The sequence below is a fragment of the Helianthus annuus genome, chromosome 13, assembly GCF_002127325.2.
Source record: "Helianthus annuus cultivar XRQ/B chromosome 13, HanXRQr2.0-SUNRISE, whole genome shotgun sequence".
Taxonomy (NCBI): domain Eukaryota; kingdom Viridiplantae; phylum Streptophyta; class Magnoliopsida; order Asterales; family Asteraceae; genus Helianthus; species Helianthus annuus.
In genome coordinates this window covers 146,193,669-146,209,278 of record NC_035445.2, presented here as the reverse complement: position 1 = coordinate 146,209,278, position 15,610 = coordinate 146,193,669, and the positions used below count along the sequence as shown (strand labels likewise).

The following is a 15,610-nucleotide window of genomic DNA, read 5'->3' as shown; positions in this document are numbered from 1 at the left end:
AAACAAAATTTAACTCCATTCAATGTTTTAGACGATGAATGACCAGTTAGTGCATGATCCAACTAGTCAAACTTAGAAAAGTCCCACCCTGATCCAACTTGTAGAAAAGCTATGGTTTGTAGTAAAGGTATTTCTTCCTAAGTGGTTAATGGTTTACTCCAATAGTGAAAATTGATATAGATTTAGTAGGTGTATTTAATAAAAAAAACCTTTAGATTAGAAAAACTCATCTGTCAATGTCATCAAGTCATCATCTGGTCAAGCTTCCACCAAATGAATTGTCTTATATAAAGACCTTCATAGTAAGGTTCATGTCATTTACAACAAAAATGAAATCAGATTTCAAAAATAAGATTTATATCACTATGATCAATTATTGGTCATGGTGGTGGGAAGTCGACAACGATAGAGACGCCCTTGCTCGCACAATACTCACTATTTCGGTTCCTATTCTAGCCATTCTTTGGTACAAGTGGACCGGATCGTTTACAAACCGTGGAAGAAACCGAGTGCCACCAGGTCCCTATGGCTTACCCGTTGTCGGGTACCTTCCGTTTTTGAGCCACAACTTACATGAAAGATTCACTGAGATGGCTCATAGATATGGTCCTATCTTTAGCCTGAGGCTTGGAAGTAAGTTTCATGTTGTGGTGAACTCCATGGACCTTGCAAAGGTAGTGGCTCGTGAACTTGACCAGACCTTTGCTAACCGCAATCCTCCTATCACAGCGCTCACCATTACTTATGGCGCTCTTGATGTTGTATGGTCCAACAACAACGCACACTGGCGCAACATGCGTAAACTTTTGGTGAGCCAAGTGTTGAGCAATGCAAATCTTGATGCTTTTCAGGGTTTTAGAATAGATGAAGTGAGAAAGTCTATGAGTAACGTTTATGCAAAGATGGGGACACCTGTTGATATAAATGAAATTGCTTTCGACACAGAACTTAACGTTGTAACAAGCATGCTATGGGGTTGTAGTAGCAATTCTGGTGATATTTTTCATGGGTTTCGAGAAGTTGAGTTCAAGATTATCGAGTTACTGGGCGCACCAAATATCTCTGATTTTATCCCGATGTTATCATGGTTTGATTTACAGGGAAGAAAGAGAGAAATGCAGAAGCAACGCGAACATCTTGATAGGATTTTTGAGAGCGTAATAGAAGAAAGAATCAAGACAAACTCTAGAAAAATGGAGGGCGCAGTTGAGGAAGATGGAAGGAAAGATTTTCTGCAGATCATGTTAGAGCTTAAAGATCAGAAAGATGCTTCAACATCATTTGACATAGTTCAAATAAAGGCCTTATTATTTGTATGTTCATCCTAATCCTTCCATATTATATTTACAAAATTACAAATAATTTTTTGGTAAACTCGATGCACGAGGCTCTCCAACTTGGGCCCGATGTGCGCATCTTTACCCTACATATCAGCAACATATTATTTCGAAGACTCAAACCTATGACCTCTAGGTTACATGGCAGCAACTTTATAGTCACTCCAAGGTTCGCCACTTACAATCAGTGGCCGATCCAGAGGGTTTCTAACTAATTCTCACTATTTTCTTTCCAAATCATACAAGATTTCCACTAACCTTTTCAAATTTTTTTTCCAAACCGAGGGGGTTCCTAGGAACCGAATTTTACATTGCATTTACTTAATAGATGACATTTTTCATTACAGGACATCTTGACAGCAACCACGGACACAGCATCAACGATGGTAGAATGGGTGATGGCAGAGATTTTGCGCAATCCAGATGTAAAGACAAAGATTCAGGAAGAACTAATGAAGGTCGTTGGAATGGATAATATTGTAGAAGAATCTCATCTTCCCAAATTAAAATATTTAGATGCAGTAGTCAAGGAGACATTTAGGATACACCCTCCACTGCCTCTCTTAATCCAGAGATGCCCAGATGAATCTTGCATGGTGGATGGATACCAAATTCCAAAGGGTAGTATCGTCTATATTAACGTTTGGGCGATCCAACACGATCCCAAGAACTGGACGAATCCTTTAGAGTTCAAGCCCGAGAGGTTCTTGAATGGAAAATGGGATTACAGTGGAACTAATATGAAGTTTTTACCATTTGGATCAGGAAGACGGATATGCCCAGGGGTCCCCCTTGGGGAGAAGATGTTGATGTATATATTAGCATCACTCTTGCATTCTTTTGAATGGATCTTGCCTAAAGATGAAGAGTTTGAGCTTTCAGATGAGTTTGGTTTTGTGACAAAGAAAAGGAAACCTCTTGTTGCTATACCTTTTCAAAGATTATCTAATTCAACTCTCTATGAGTAATCTACTTGTATTGTTCAATGAATAACATGCCATAAATTCAGAAAGCTATATTGTAATGTCCTTACAATTTAAAAGTATATTGGATGCATTCGGTATGTAGTTGTGTTTTCTAGATTTCCAGTAAACTGAAATGTTAGAGCACCCAATTGTACAAACCCTATTAAAAAGTTAACCCTCCACTATATATATGTGTGTGTGAGTGAAGGATCCACAAAAGAAGTCCATGGGAGGTCTAGCAGTCCGGACTTGAAACGAACTGGATGACTCTCACATAGTGGTTGGACGAGTGATTTAGTCCGTAGACTTGCCACGTTGGAACTGGCTAGCAACAGGCACCACATTTGCGGGTGATCTTAGAAACCAGATGACTAAATTTTCCTAGAAACAAAATTACACAAAGTCTCTCTTTCCACACAAATCAAACCAAATATAGTAGTGAAGATAATTTCAATATAACGAAGATAATTTCAATAGCCATGTGATACAATGATATGCTGGTATCAATTCCTTTTGTCATGCTAATTTAGTATTATTTAATTTTCTTTTTCGAGTTTATCAGTGTCATTTGTTGTTGTAATTTTTCTTTATTGACTTTGAAAGCTCAACAATCCTATAATGATAACATTATAAGATTGGATTCTCTTGATCGTTTTTTGCTGGCCCATTTGTCTTGTTGATCTTCTAAGCTCAAAATACATTATTCTAAAAACGACATGCCTTGACCAGTTACCTTGCTCGACTTAACCCATCCGTTTTGCTAGATATAATTAACCATGAAATTCGGAAAAAAGCCACGAAATTTGACCCTACCCGAAATTTTAACGTTTGGTTGTGAGAAATATAACCACCGAAAAAAAGTTAACCTATAAGAAAAAAATCATGGATCCGCCACTGCTAGTACGGTACTAGTACTTAGTATAAAAACCAAAAAAGAAAACCAAATAAATCACTACTAGAAAACTAAGCAATTGTGACCAAAATTTGCGACCAACACAAGACGGTCGCAAAAGTACCGACCTTTTTGCGACCAAAAGCAAAACAGTCACAAAACTAAAAACCAACCCAGATTCGGTCACAAAACAGTTGCAAATACAAAACAGTTGCAAATACGAGAAAAATATAAAAAGCAAAAGTTGCGACCATCTAAAGCGGTCGCAAATAATAGGAATATATAAAAAACCAAAGTTGCATCCGTCTAAAGCGGTTGCGAATATGAGCAATATATAAAAAGGAAAAAGCTGTGACCGTTTAAAGCGGGCGCAAATATGAGAATATCTAAATGTAAACAATTGTATACGAAACATTAAAAAACCATGGCAACGCATAATCCGCTTATTATTTATTGTTAATAAAAAATAAAAACAAATATCTAATTAATTAGAAAAAAGTAATTTTTAAAAACAATAGTAAGTTATTTAACATTAACATTTACATTATAGGGTGTGGATCAAATATGAAGTTTATTTTGTCTAGGAAGGATAGAAAGCAATAGGATTATGACATGTGACAAAATTTAAAATAAAGAAAAAAGGTATTTTAGTCAATCCAACCCTTTCTTCTTCCTTCTTCTCCCTAGTAACTTCAAAACCCACCATCTTCAACCTTTTCTTCACTTCCTATCTCAATAATCACTACATTATAGTGCGATTTTCGTCATCAATCAATGATTCAAACACCCGATGAACGTGTTCTTCAGCTTTTTTTTTTTTTTTTTAAGAAAACCCAGTTTAATTTCATTCAAAATCTCGTTTTTCCCATGATTTTGAAGATAATCACTCGATCCGTTCGATTCGATCGCTGATAAGTGTTTCTATCATTCAAATTTCGTCAATCGTTGAAGAAATCGACTTCGATCCATGTAAGAAGTTCTTTAATTTCATTTTAACGATCTGGGTTTTTATTTAGTCATTGCGTTTTACAATCTTGACGGGGTCCAGGGGCAGCGCCCTTGGTAACAGGGTCCCAGTGGCGGCAGCCCCTGGCGGGGTCCAATGGGCAGAGCCCCTGGCTGGGGGTTGAGCTGCCATAATAAAAATGCATCAGAAAAATTAATTTTCTGTAAATTGCCTCTGGAAAACTGCATTCGTAAACTGCATTGGTTCAGACAATTCACAGCACAAACAAAACTATTGTCCTGGTTCAATGCGTTTTAGAGAGAGCACTTTCTTTGGTGTTTTTAGGAAATTGCATTTTAGAACTAAGCAATTTTTATGTGTTTTCTGGCCATTGCGTTTTAGAAAAACACATTCTTGAAGTGTTTTTAGTCATTGCGTTTTAGGTAAAACACATTTTTAGATGTTTTCAGTCCAATGCGTTTTAGAGAGAACACTTTCTTTTTTTTTTTAGGTCATTGCGTTTTAGAAAGGAGACATTTTTAAGTGTTTTCTGGCCATTGCGTTTTACAAATAAGACATTTCTTTGTGTTTTTGGTGCATTGCGTTTTAGGTAAAACACATTTTTATGTGTTTTCAGTCCATTGCGTTTTAGAAAACAGGCATTTTAAGTGTTTTCTGCCCATTGCATTTTAGAAATAAGACATTTCTTTGTGTTTTTGGTGCATTGCGTTTTAGGTAAAACACATTTTTATGCGTTTTCAGTCCATTGCGTTTTAGAAAGTACACTTTCTTTTGTGTTTTTAGGCTATTGCGTTTTAAAAATAACGCATTTCTTTGTGTTTTCTGGCCATTGCGTTTTACAAATAAGACATTTCTTTGTGTTTTTGGTGCATTGCGTTTTAGAAAAATGTCATTTTTTAGGTTTTTTTTTTCTATTGCGTTTTACGCAACTGGGTTTTCCATTGCGTTTTACGCAACTGGGTTTTAGAATTTTTTTTCGAAAATATAGCAGTAGTATACTCGTTTTAAAAATAAAAAACGCTCGTTTTTTGGTGAAATTTTTATAAAAAAATAATGTCGTATGAAAGAGTTATTAACGTTTAAAAAATGGGGGGGGGGAATTGAAGGAGAGAGAAACTATTGCCTTGGATTGATTAGAATACCCATAAACAAACTCACACGCCTCTTTTCTTCCCTTCAATCTCCCTTATTTAATCTTAGCCCTTGATTAACTAAATGGATGGTTAAGATCATTTCTTAGTCTTCTTAGCCAAATAAACTTTCTATTATATCCTAACCCTTACATTATATTATATAATAAATAAAACATGAAAAGTTATTGAAATTCACAATTTAATCCACTCATACAAAATGAAGGGTAAAAAGCAACATTCTACGTCTTCTCTTCTCGATTACAATAAACCCCAATAACCACATCTTCACTAATCGCTTCCATTTTGCCTCAAATTTAGAGCTTTTTCCATTGGTTTCCAATTAAACATACTCACCTCGCTCACCAAACCTCACTCGATCTGTCATCAATCTCCATGTAAAACCTTGTTATTCTGTATGTTTTCTACCTGCATTTCATATTCTTCTTGATCTGTGATGTTATTGACTTCAATATGTTGTCGGTTGTAGCGTGATTGATCAGCAATGGAGGCGGTTGGAGAACCACACAACTTGCAGATATGATGCAGCAGGCTGCGGCTCTGCTTAAGATGAATATGTTGATGAAAACTCATCGAGTTCTACATGACGTTCTTCCATGTTTCTGAACGTGGTTGCCATTGGAAATACAGTGAGTTTTGTTTATATGAGTGATTTGATTGCGTTTGATTACTTGCTTGCTTGCATTGATTGATTTAGTCAGTAGATATTTTGAATTTTTGATATGGTTGTGATGCGATCTAAAAGTATGATGAATTTTTAGGTTAATGTAATTTGGAGTTGTAGTTTCCCAGTGATTGCTATTCTTTTTGTTATATATGTTGTTAGGAGATATTAGTTGCAGCAGAAACAAATGTACTTGCCGAACACTTGTATTACAAATTTACAATATATATGGATTGGTGTTATTTGAAGAACGTAACGTTAACCAAGTTCATCCGAGTACATGTAATGGGCCTCTCGGCCGGGTTATGTTTATTTATTTTAGTCTAGTCATTATGGGTCAAACAATAGTTTGTTTATGTTTATTATTTGGGCCGTAGGCCACATGTATAGGTCGAACAGAATGTTTAAATTCAGTCAATTAGGTAGCGGCTAAATAAAGGGTTTGGGCCGGAGCTTTTTTGAATCGTCACATCCTCATCAACAGGTAACTACCGAGCGGTTATCTTGGAACAACACACCTGTTCATGAAACGTTGTGACTGGAAAGACGTGACCATTCATCGCTATAAAAGCCGGCTGCGGAACTCCTTGTTTGTCGGTCAGTTAGTTTGTATTCGAACGTGTTTACAAGTTATCATATTCAAGTTCTAGTTATCATTCAAAGTTCAATTCGGTTAGTTATCTTTTGCAAATCTGTTTTTCATTCGATTCATTATGAAGTACTGTGATTGTTGTGGGTTGTTTGAAAACGATTGTGTGTGTGGTCACAACACCATCCGTTCCGATTGGTCCTGGGTTTCCGATGACGATGATACCAACATTGGTATCAGAGCCAAAGGTTTAACAGGAAGCGGAAGGGATTGTGATCAAGAAGAAAACCGGGTTCGTGGAAACAAAGGGAAATCGGTGGTGACCGATTATGGTGAAGAGGATTTTGTTCGTAGTGGAGAGTGCGGCCGGGCGGCGGAAGTGGATGAGTACGCGCAGGGGAAGCCAACCATGCGGACCGGGAAATCACCAATGGAAAAGTTTCCAAAGAAAGTGTTTCAAAAGGGTTTCGTGAAGAAGTCCGGGAAGAAATCTAATGCACCAGTGGGTAGGCCGAGAAAACCGGGGGTTCGGTGTTTCAAGTGCAAGGAATTCGGCCACATCGCATCAATTTGCCCTAGTAAGTATATCAAGTTATCACCGTTGCCAATTGAAAGCGATTATATTGTGAAAGATACTTGCGGGGGTAAATGGGATTCAATCTGGGTTGTTGATCCCACGTTTAAAACGCATATGACGGGAAACCGTAATTTGTTTAAGTGTTTCAAGAGACACTTTGGGGTTGTAACGAACGAAAGTAGGAAAGACTTTTCGTTTGTACATGGAATAGGAGAAGTGAGAGTGCCGGTGGACGGCAAGGATAAGACAATCCCGTGCGTAAGTTATGCACCAAGACTTGACAAGAATGTTCTAAGTCTAGAACAACTCTTGTTTCAAGGGATTGAGACGGTCACTATGGGTGAAACATGTGTGTTAAAGAAAATGTTTGGTTGTCGGTCGAAAGGGTTCGACATCTACGAAGACAAGTCGGAAGTTGATTTGGAACAAGATTATCTTAATGCTTTCTACGATAATCTTGGGGTTGATAATGGCTACAAGAAGGAGAAAAAGGAATTCCAAGAGTGTCTGGGGGATTATTATGAACGGGAATTCGAGAAGTCGAAAAACAAAAAGAAAGTGTACGGTGAACGTTCAAACGCTAGGAAAGAAAAAGTTGTGTACTCCAAGAAAGCGAAAAAGGCATTGTTAATCTACATTGAAGGCGAGAAAGATAATCCGCGCCAATCAAGAGAAATGCTTCGGGAACGGGCAATAACTCTCTCTCAACTCGAGGAGGATGTCATTGAAAGAGGATTGATTATGGAAAGTTGCGTGGAACCGGGGGATCTTATCACACTACACGAGGAAATCAAGAAACACCCAAGGTTCTTCGACGCACCGTTCGAGGAAGTTTTGGTTTGGTTCATCACGGATTTTCTAGGGATTGTTTGTGAGAAAGCAATGCCGCCAGAGTTAGTTGATGGACGTGATCTCAGTCTCATACTACTACACCGCATCGTGAAGCATAACGGTGGGTTCGAAGAGATAATGGAGAAAGACATGTGGGGCGATATTTCGGTGAAGTATGGCTACGAAGCGGATGACGCTTACGAGATAAAGGTCGCCTACGTTTATTATTTGGAGTTGGTCGAATGGTATTTCGACTACATCAAGAAGGAGCGTGCAAGAAAGAAAGTTGGCATGGCTGAAAGCTCAAGCAACAATTGCGGTTGGCTCGACGATTCAAGCGACGATGACGTGGTGGTCAAGATCGAGGTCACCAACAATCGCAAGGAGTGATCGTGATCGAAGGACTCGGATGTTCTTGCTTAAGGGGGAGAATGAAGAACGTAACGTTAACCAAGTTCATCCGAGTACATGTAATGGGCCTCTCGGCCGGGTTATGTTTATTTATTTTAGTCTAGTCATTATGGGTCAAACAATAGTTTGTTTATGTTTATTATTTGGGCCGTAGGCCACATGTATGGGTCGAACAGAATGTTTAAATTCAGTCCATTAGGTAGCGGCTAAAACAAGGGTTTGGGCCGGAGCTTTTTTGAATCGTCACGTCCTCATCAACAGGTAACTATCGAGCGGTTATCTTGGAACAACACACCTGTTCATGAAATGTTGTGACTGGAAAGACGTGACCATTCATCGCTATAAAAGCCGGTTGCGGAACTCCTTGTTTGTCGGTCAGTTAGTTTGTATTCGAACGTGTTTACAAGTTATCATATTCAAGTTCTAGTTATCATTCAAAGTTCAATTCGGTTAGTTATCTTTTGCAAATCTGTTTTTCATTCGATTCATTATGAAGTACTGTGATTGTTGTGGGTTGTTTGAAAACGATTGTGTGTGTGGTCACAACACCATCCGTTCCGATTGGTCCTGGGTTTCCGATGACGATGATACCAACATTATTCTTTAGTCGGTGGATCTCTCGATTTGAAATTGAATTAGTTGTTTATGAACTGTGATTGACTGTGAGTTTATGTTTTAATTGATTTAATCGTAACTGGAAGTTGAAGTGTACATGATTGGTAGATATTTTTTTCTCTGTAATAAATTAGTGTAGTGGAGGCTATAATGATGTATGATGAATAGTTTAACTAGTATTTTGTTAGAATTGTGTGAAGTAGGAAAGTCTAGAATAGAAGCTTCATTAGTTTAAGATTCTATGTATTATGTTAATAGGTACGGGAATATTTTTTTCAACTACATAATATATTCAAGCCTTAAAGTTCAGAGAATTATGAAATGTGTTTGATCATATTCCTAATTGATATCTATATATTATCCTTCAGATTTCAACAGTTACCGGAGAATTTGGTTTTGTCAAGGCATTGAGACTTGTAAGCTGTCTAGAAGATGCTTCCAAAGGGTTAGTCATTTGCCACTACGAATATTAGTTTCTTTCTTGTGTTGCTCAGAATTGAACGCTTTTAGATTTTTATCTACAACTAGTTAGTTACATGTATGGGGTCGTACGAAATGTATATGCCCAAATTAGAATGTGGCATGTATCTGTTACTTTGTTAGTAGGGTCTTGACTTCTATAACTTATTATTAGACATATTAGTAAACTAATTTAGATAACAAAGTTTAGAATAGACCTGTTTAAACTTGTACTTAGCATAGTTATTGGTAGCGTCCATAGCGGTAACTCATAAAAGTTTATATTAATAGCCAAAAAGCATCATTGTTTATTGATGTTCTGGTGTAGTTAATTGCAGTCCCCTGTTTCTTGCTTGATTCTTCCATCCTACCTAACTTAATTGTTTAGATTATATATAAAAATTCATCTGTTTAATAACCACCTTTGCTTTCATTAACTCTTTTCTACAATGTGAATTTTGTTAATTATAACTTTATACTTTATGCATATTAGCATTTTAATAATAATGTATGTCTTGTATGCTCTGTCACATGTACTTGGCTGCATTTCTCATATTTGCTGCCTTACTTTGTTTGCTTGTTTGATAATGACTTTAATAGCACCAGAGGTTGAGATTGCTGGTGTTGATGCCCCTGCCATATTCTCATTTAGAAGTTTGTTGGTTAAGGTGATTTGGGTTGTTTATGCTCTCAATAACCGTTTTCCCATATTAACTTATACCATATATGTGATGTGGACTTGTTGACAGATTGCTGGCAGTATTGTTGCTGTGTCATCGGGTGGATCAAAGAAATACGGGTTGACATGGAGATGGCTTAGATTTTTTAATAATGATCAAAAGCGGCGTGATCTTGTAACTTGTGGATCAGCTGCTGGAATTGATGCTGCTTTTCGTGCCCCAGTTGGTGTACTTTTTGCTTTTGAAGAAGTGGCATCTTGATAATCTATGGCAACTAATCAGTACTATAAAACTTACTACAATTGTTTATTTTGCAACATGATTTAATGTACATTGCCACAATGTTAAGTTGTCACATTTTACATATCTTTGTGTGTTATTGTGCAGGTGGAGAAGTACCCTTTTGTGGATAGGTTTCTTTTCAACTGCCATAGTTGAAATTTTGCTCCGGGGTCTAACAGATACATGCTTGAGTGGAAAATGTGGACTGTTTGGGACCGGAGGAAAGTGTTAAACAACAAAGAAGAAGCGTAAGCGACAAAGAAGTAAGAACTTGCATATTAGTTTTTGTTTTAAATACCCTCAAATATACATCTTTTATTCTTATATAAATAGAGTATAAGGATTTTGCATGTAGTCTGCAGATGTGTCAGGAGCTGTTAATTTATGCCATTTTGCCTTTTTGCCTTTTGCGGGGCGAACTGGTACACTCTGCTGGAGTAGAAAAAATGAGGTATTTTGAAGTTTGTATTTTATTTGAACTTTGGTTGGTAGCATACAGCTGAAATGGGAATTTGTTTTTACTTCAAATTAATGTTGAGCATGAAAGTATACTATCTTAAATCTTCTACTTTTATTAACAATTGATCTATGTAATAGTAGAAAATGAAGCAGTTCCATTAGATGAATAAACACTAATTTCACAACATAATTATAAGCTTGATGTTCATGTTCTTAATACACGCCAACCAGGAGATGTACTTTTTTCACAACATAAGTTTGGTACATAAACAATGTCTATTGCTAAATATTTGATATTATCTTTAGCCGAGCGTTCTTCAACTGTAGTTTGAATGCAGGGAGTTTAGAGAATTAATTTTTGGAACTATGCCACATCACTGGGTGGTATAAAGCAATTGTTTCTCAAATTTACTCTTTTTAATCAGTTGAAAAGTTCCGTCTCGGGCAGGATAGGTGAGATGATACACCTAGAAAAACTTCAAACTACCCGTTCCTCCTCCACAAGCCAAGAGGAAAGCCATCCTCCAGGAAAAGATCCAACTAAAAAGATTTCGAATTTTATCGGAAAAGCTGCAAATTTTGCTAAATCAGCCAACAATAAGAAGGTGAAATTCTAATAGTGGTGTATTTAGTAACAAATTACATGCAGGAGCGGTATGCGTGGCCAGATCTCTATGTGGTTTGGTGTAGATGTTCTTATTTGTTTGTGAAAATTTGGTGCCATTTTTCTATGCAACGGATGTTTATAAAAGCTTTATTGATAGAACCCTTCTTATGATTGATGCAGGCATCATCATATGTTCCTACATATCATCCCAACTAATGATGGCCATAACCATCGAAAAGGAAGCCATGGAGATATCGTCTTTTTAACAAATCATGGGGAGGCATACATCTTATAGTGCTCTATCTAGCAAATTGTTGGAAACTAACGCCATGTGGTGAAATCATGTGAAGCGGTATGGCAATGGCAGCTACTAACTGGTTATAATCTACTCAGCATGGGGCAGCTAATGAAGGCATGGCTAGTTTTGAAACTCTGTACAAAGTATTTGATGTTAGGATATAAACTCTTTATATTATATATGGATTATGTTAAGATAACTCGAGTTTTTGATGTTTGAGTTTGTAACTCTTAAGTGGATTGTTATTATATAAATATTGAAAATAGAATATTATTAAAGAGAAACAAGCTGAAAATGCAAAAAATAATAATACTAATAATAACAGAATTTTGCGACCGCCAAACTACAGTCGCAAACTTTGTAAATCGCCAAGGGTCGCAAAACGGTTGCAAAAATTAGGCGGTCGCAATAAGTCAAAGAATGTTATAAAAATCAGGACAGTCGCAAATTTTGCGACCGTTCTTATGGTCGCAAACACAAGTCGCAGAAAATACTGTAGCGTTCGCAACTAGGTCGCAATAGGGCAATTGCGACAAGTGTTTTTCCAATCACATTTTCAGTTGCAAAACGGTCGCAACAAGAAAATTACGACTGTTTTGCGACTGTAAATGCGGTCAGAAATACCCAGCTTTCTAGTAGTGAATAAAGATGTGATACTCCCAGTGAATGTCGAATGTTGGCACGTGTTTATAAAAATGAATATCAGTTCTGATAAAATTGTTGTTGGTATCAATGTTGGCATGGGTTCGGCTCGTGACAATACCAGTACATTACAAGCAATCACTTACAGTACCAAAACATGTATCTACAATTGCTATAGCTAGCAATACCAATTAAGTAGTTTATTTTCAATACAACTCTATCTGTAACGAAAGTTATGCGAAAACCTCAAGAAAAAAAATATAGACTTTGTATTCAGATTTTTTTTGTTAAAATTAACAAATGCTAGTTATTAAAGGAAAATAAAATTAACACTAATTGATTAATATATTCAAAGTATAAGTGTTGAAATTACCTAACCCAAATCTCTACCACCACCATCATCTATCGTCTACTACCTAACTTCACCATTGTCACAAGCCCTAATCTGACTACATCATTTTCTTCACTTAACCCACCCAACACCCTGGTTTTGCAAACCAAACCATAATATACATTTTCATACTAGATTTCACGTTTGAACCATGAAATAAAGTTTGTACTACCGATTAAGTGATGTACCTTGATCGGAACTCACGAAACCATGGCATATACTTCGCTAGGAAAACGTGAGAGGCGGCGACAATGGAGATATCAAAGTTTTGAGGTGCGACGAAGGTCACAAGAGGTCATAGTGTTAGTATGTAAACTTAATTATTGTTATATGTTGTGTATTATTAAGATAATTAACTTAGGATTATATGTAAGTATGATAATATTAGCGAAGAGGAATGTAGGTTGGTGAGACACCATTTCAAATGACGGTTGTTCCCGCTCAAATTAACCGCCACATAACCGTCTTCTATGATGTATATATGATGCCTGCCGGCAATATTTGCCGGGTACCAAGACATTTCTTATTCCTATTTGAATTGTCCATTTGTAACAAGTCTGCACACATACTTGTTCCTGTGAAACCAAAACATGAATTCAAATACTCATGTTTATTCTGCTGCATATCAGAATGATTCCCAACAAAGTGGTATCAGAGCCACGGTTGAATATGATGATGATCTCAAATCGTCTTCATCTGTGATGCCCTGTAAGCATTGCTCCGATGAAAAGAAAGAATGACGAAAGATGAATTCATTACACAAAAGATGTTATTATTCTAGTGAGCCCGGCCATCAAATCATCTCATGTAAAACAAAGGAGAATGATGAAGCAACCCAATTGATTCGTCAAGCCATCAATACCGGCATTCAACAACAAAGTGACGAAGATCATGGGATGGAACTTATAGTCACCGGAACAGAAGGGGGTTTGTGGCCCGAAATCTGGTATGTTAGTACCAAATCCAAACACCATTACGCGGGTAATCTAGATGTCTTTAAGAGAATTAGAAACATGTTTGGTGTAGAAACTAATACCGGAGAAAAACAATTTCTTCTTCATAAGGGGGATTGGGGCCGTAGATGTAATGTCTGGGAATGATAAGTTTAGAATTCAGAGTGTATTCTACACTCCTGAATTAGATCGGAACATATTAAGTCTTGATCAATTAGTAGTTCAGGGTTATACGATTAAGATCACCAGAGAAAAGTGTAGAATTTATCCTACTTTTAGTATCCCTATTATAAAGAAAAGGGATGAAATTTCTGGCTTAACAAAAGAAGATGAAACCGGGATGAGGGAAAAACAATCAATAATGAACAGAGGATCGGATCATGATGAGTACAAAACAAATTATTTGAACAACTATTTCGAAAATCTGAATTTGTCTTCCGATGAACCCGATTGGAACATCATGATCCTTCAAGCAATGAAGTTTAAAGAATTTCAAGACTGCAAAGCATTACTTGAAATGTTAGAAGATGTTGATAATGTTTGAAAATATAAGTTTAATCTGGAAACAAAATTCGATGACATGGTAGAATGGCTCTTAACGGAGAAGTTGGAAATATCCACCAGGCCAATTCCGGCGTATGCTTCCGACAATCGGAAAATTAATTTACTTGAATTATATTTAGTGGTGAAAAGAGAAGGAGGACACAGAAATGTTACAGAAAATAACTTATGGGTTGTGGTTGCAAAGGATATGGGGTTCGAGTATCATGATGGAGAGTTTATGAGGTTGATGTATGCAATGTATCTTGACGTTCTGGTTTATTACTACAAGTTTAAATCAACACAACAAAGAGTATATGAGAAAGAGACGTTGAAGAATGTAGTGGATGTGAGACGAAGTCGGAGTCAAGCAGATGATAAACAAGGGACAGCCACTGATCAAATGGAAGGGAACTCCAGAAGTGACTACATTATGGAACAAGAAAGAGAACACTATGCATTCTTCGCAGGGAATGACTGGCATGGAATGAGAGGGCTGCAGAAAAGAAGGAGGTTCGATTTCAAGCAAGCTGAAAAGGCGGTGAATAAAGCAAAGAGGAGTGTTCTAATGCATTCTCGAAAGCATAGTTAAGTTTAAGGGAGTGTGTTAGTATGTAAACTTAATTATTGTTATATGTTGTGTATTATTAAGATAATTAACTTAGGATTATATGTAAGTATGATAATATTAGCGAAGAGGTATGTAGGTTGGTGAGACACCGTTTCAAATGACGGTTGTTCCCGCTCAAATTAACCACCACATAACCGTCTTCTATGATGTATATATGATGCTTGTCGGCAATCTTTGCCGGGTACCAAGACATTTCTTATTCCTATTCGAATTGTCCATTTGTAACAAGTCTGCACACATACTTGTTCCTGTGAAACCAAAACATGAATCCAAATACTCATCTTTATTCCGCTGCAAATCAGAATGATTCCCAACACATAGGACTGGTGGTGGTCTCAGTTGGTAGTTTCAGGTGTAAAAAGGGTGACTAGATCAAGTTGCATGTCACCGGAGTTAAGTAAAATCTTCGGAAAATGTGTTAACTCGCCGAAAAGTTTTGAGTCACTGGAACTTTACAGAAATAACTTCTAAAGGTTGAGTTTAAGCTGCGCTGGTGGAATGGTGCTAATAGACGTTGGATGGTGGTGGTGGTGGCAGCAGGTTGGGGTTAGATATGACGGGTGATGGTGATATAAATACTAGTGGTGGTGGGTGGTAGTGTTGGTAGAGGTTGTGATAACATGACATATGCAACCACATCAGCAAATAACTAAGCTTTTATCTACGATA

General features: G+C 37.0%; 2 protein-coding genes across 3 annotated transcripts; both read left to right on the top strand.

The window, feature by feature from the left end:
- Positions 1–340: 340 nt before the first annotated feature.
- Positions 341–2,414, top strand: LOC110899633 (cytochrome P450 76C1). The gene is made up of 2 exons (XM_022146523.2): positions 341–1,313; positions 1,685–2,414. Exons 1-2 carry the CDS (start codon positions 366–368, stop codon positions 2,303–2,305), a joined length of 1,569 nt encoding a protein of 522 aa, XP_022002215.2. The 5' UTR covers positions 341–365; the 3' UTR covers positions 2,306–2,414.
- A 7,487-nt stretch (positions 2,415–9,901) lies between these two features.
- LOC110899634 (putative chloride channel-like protein CLC-g) lies at positions 9,902–10,677 on the top strand. Of its 2 annotated transcripts, XR_002570392.2 has the most exons (3): positions 9,902–10,126; positions 10,208–10,419; positions 10,526–10,677. XR_002570392.2 is itself a non-coding variant. In XM_022146524.2 (2 exons), exons 1-2 carry the CDS (start codon positions 9,941–9,943, stop codon positions 10,397–10,399), a joined length of 378 nt encoding a protein of 125 aa, XP_022002216.1. In that variant the 5' UTR covers positions 9,902–9,940; the 3' UTR covers positions 10,400–10,517. The 2 variants fall into 2 exon arrangements, 1 of the variants encoding a protein (XP_022002216.1); XM_022146524.2 differs by lacking the exon at positions 10,526–10,677 and having other exon boundaries at positions 10,208–10,517.
- The last annotated feature ends 4,933 nt before the right edge of the window (positions 10,678–15,610 follow it).

Coding starts and splice junctions, on each gene's coding strand:
- LOC110899633 (XM_022146523.2), top strand. CDS start 366: ATGATCAATTATTGGTCATGGTGGTGGGAAGTCGACAACGATAGAGAC. Junction 1,314..1,684: donor AAATAAAGGCCTTATTATTT/GTATGTTCATCC, acceptor TTTTCATTACAG/GACATCTTGACAGCAACCAC.
- LOC110899634 (XM_022146524.2), top strand. CDS start 9,941: ATGCATATTAGCATTTTAATAATAATGTATGTCTTGTATGCTCTGTCA. Junction 10,127..10,207: donor TTAGAAGTTTGTTGGTTAAG/GTGATTTGGGTT, acceptor ACTTGTTGACAG/ATTGCTGGCAGTATTGTTGC.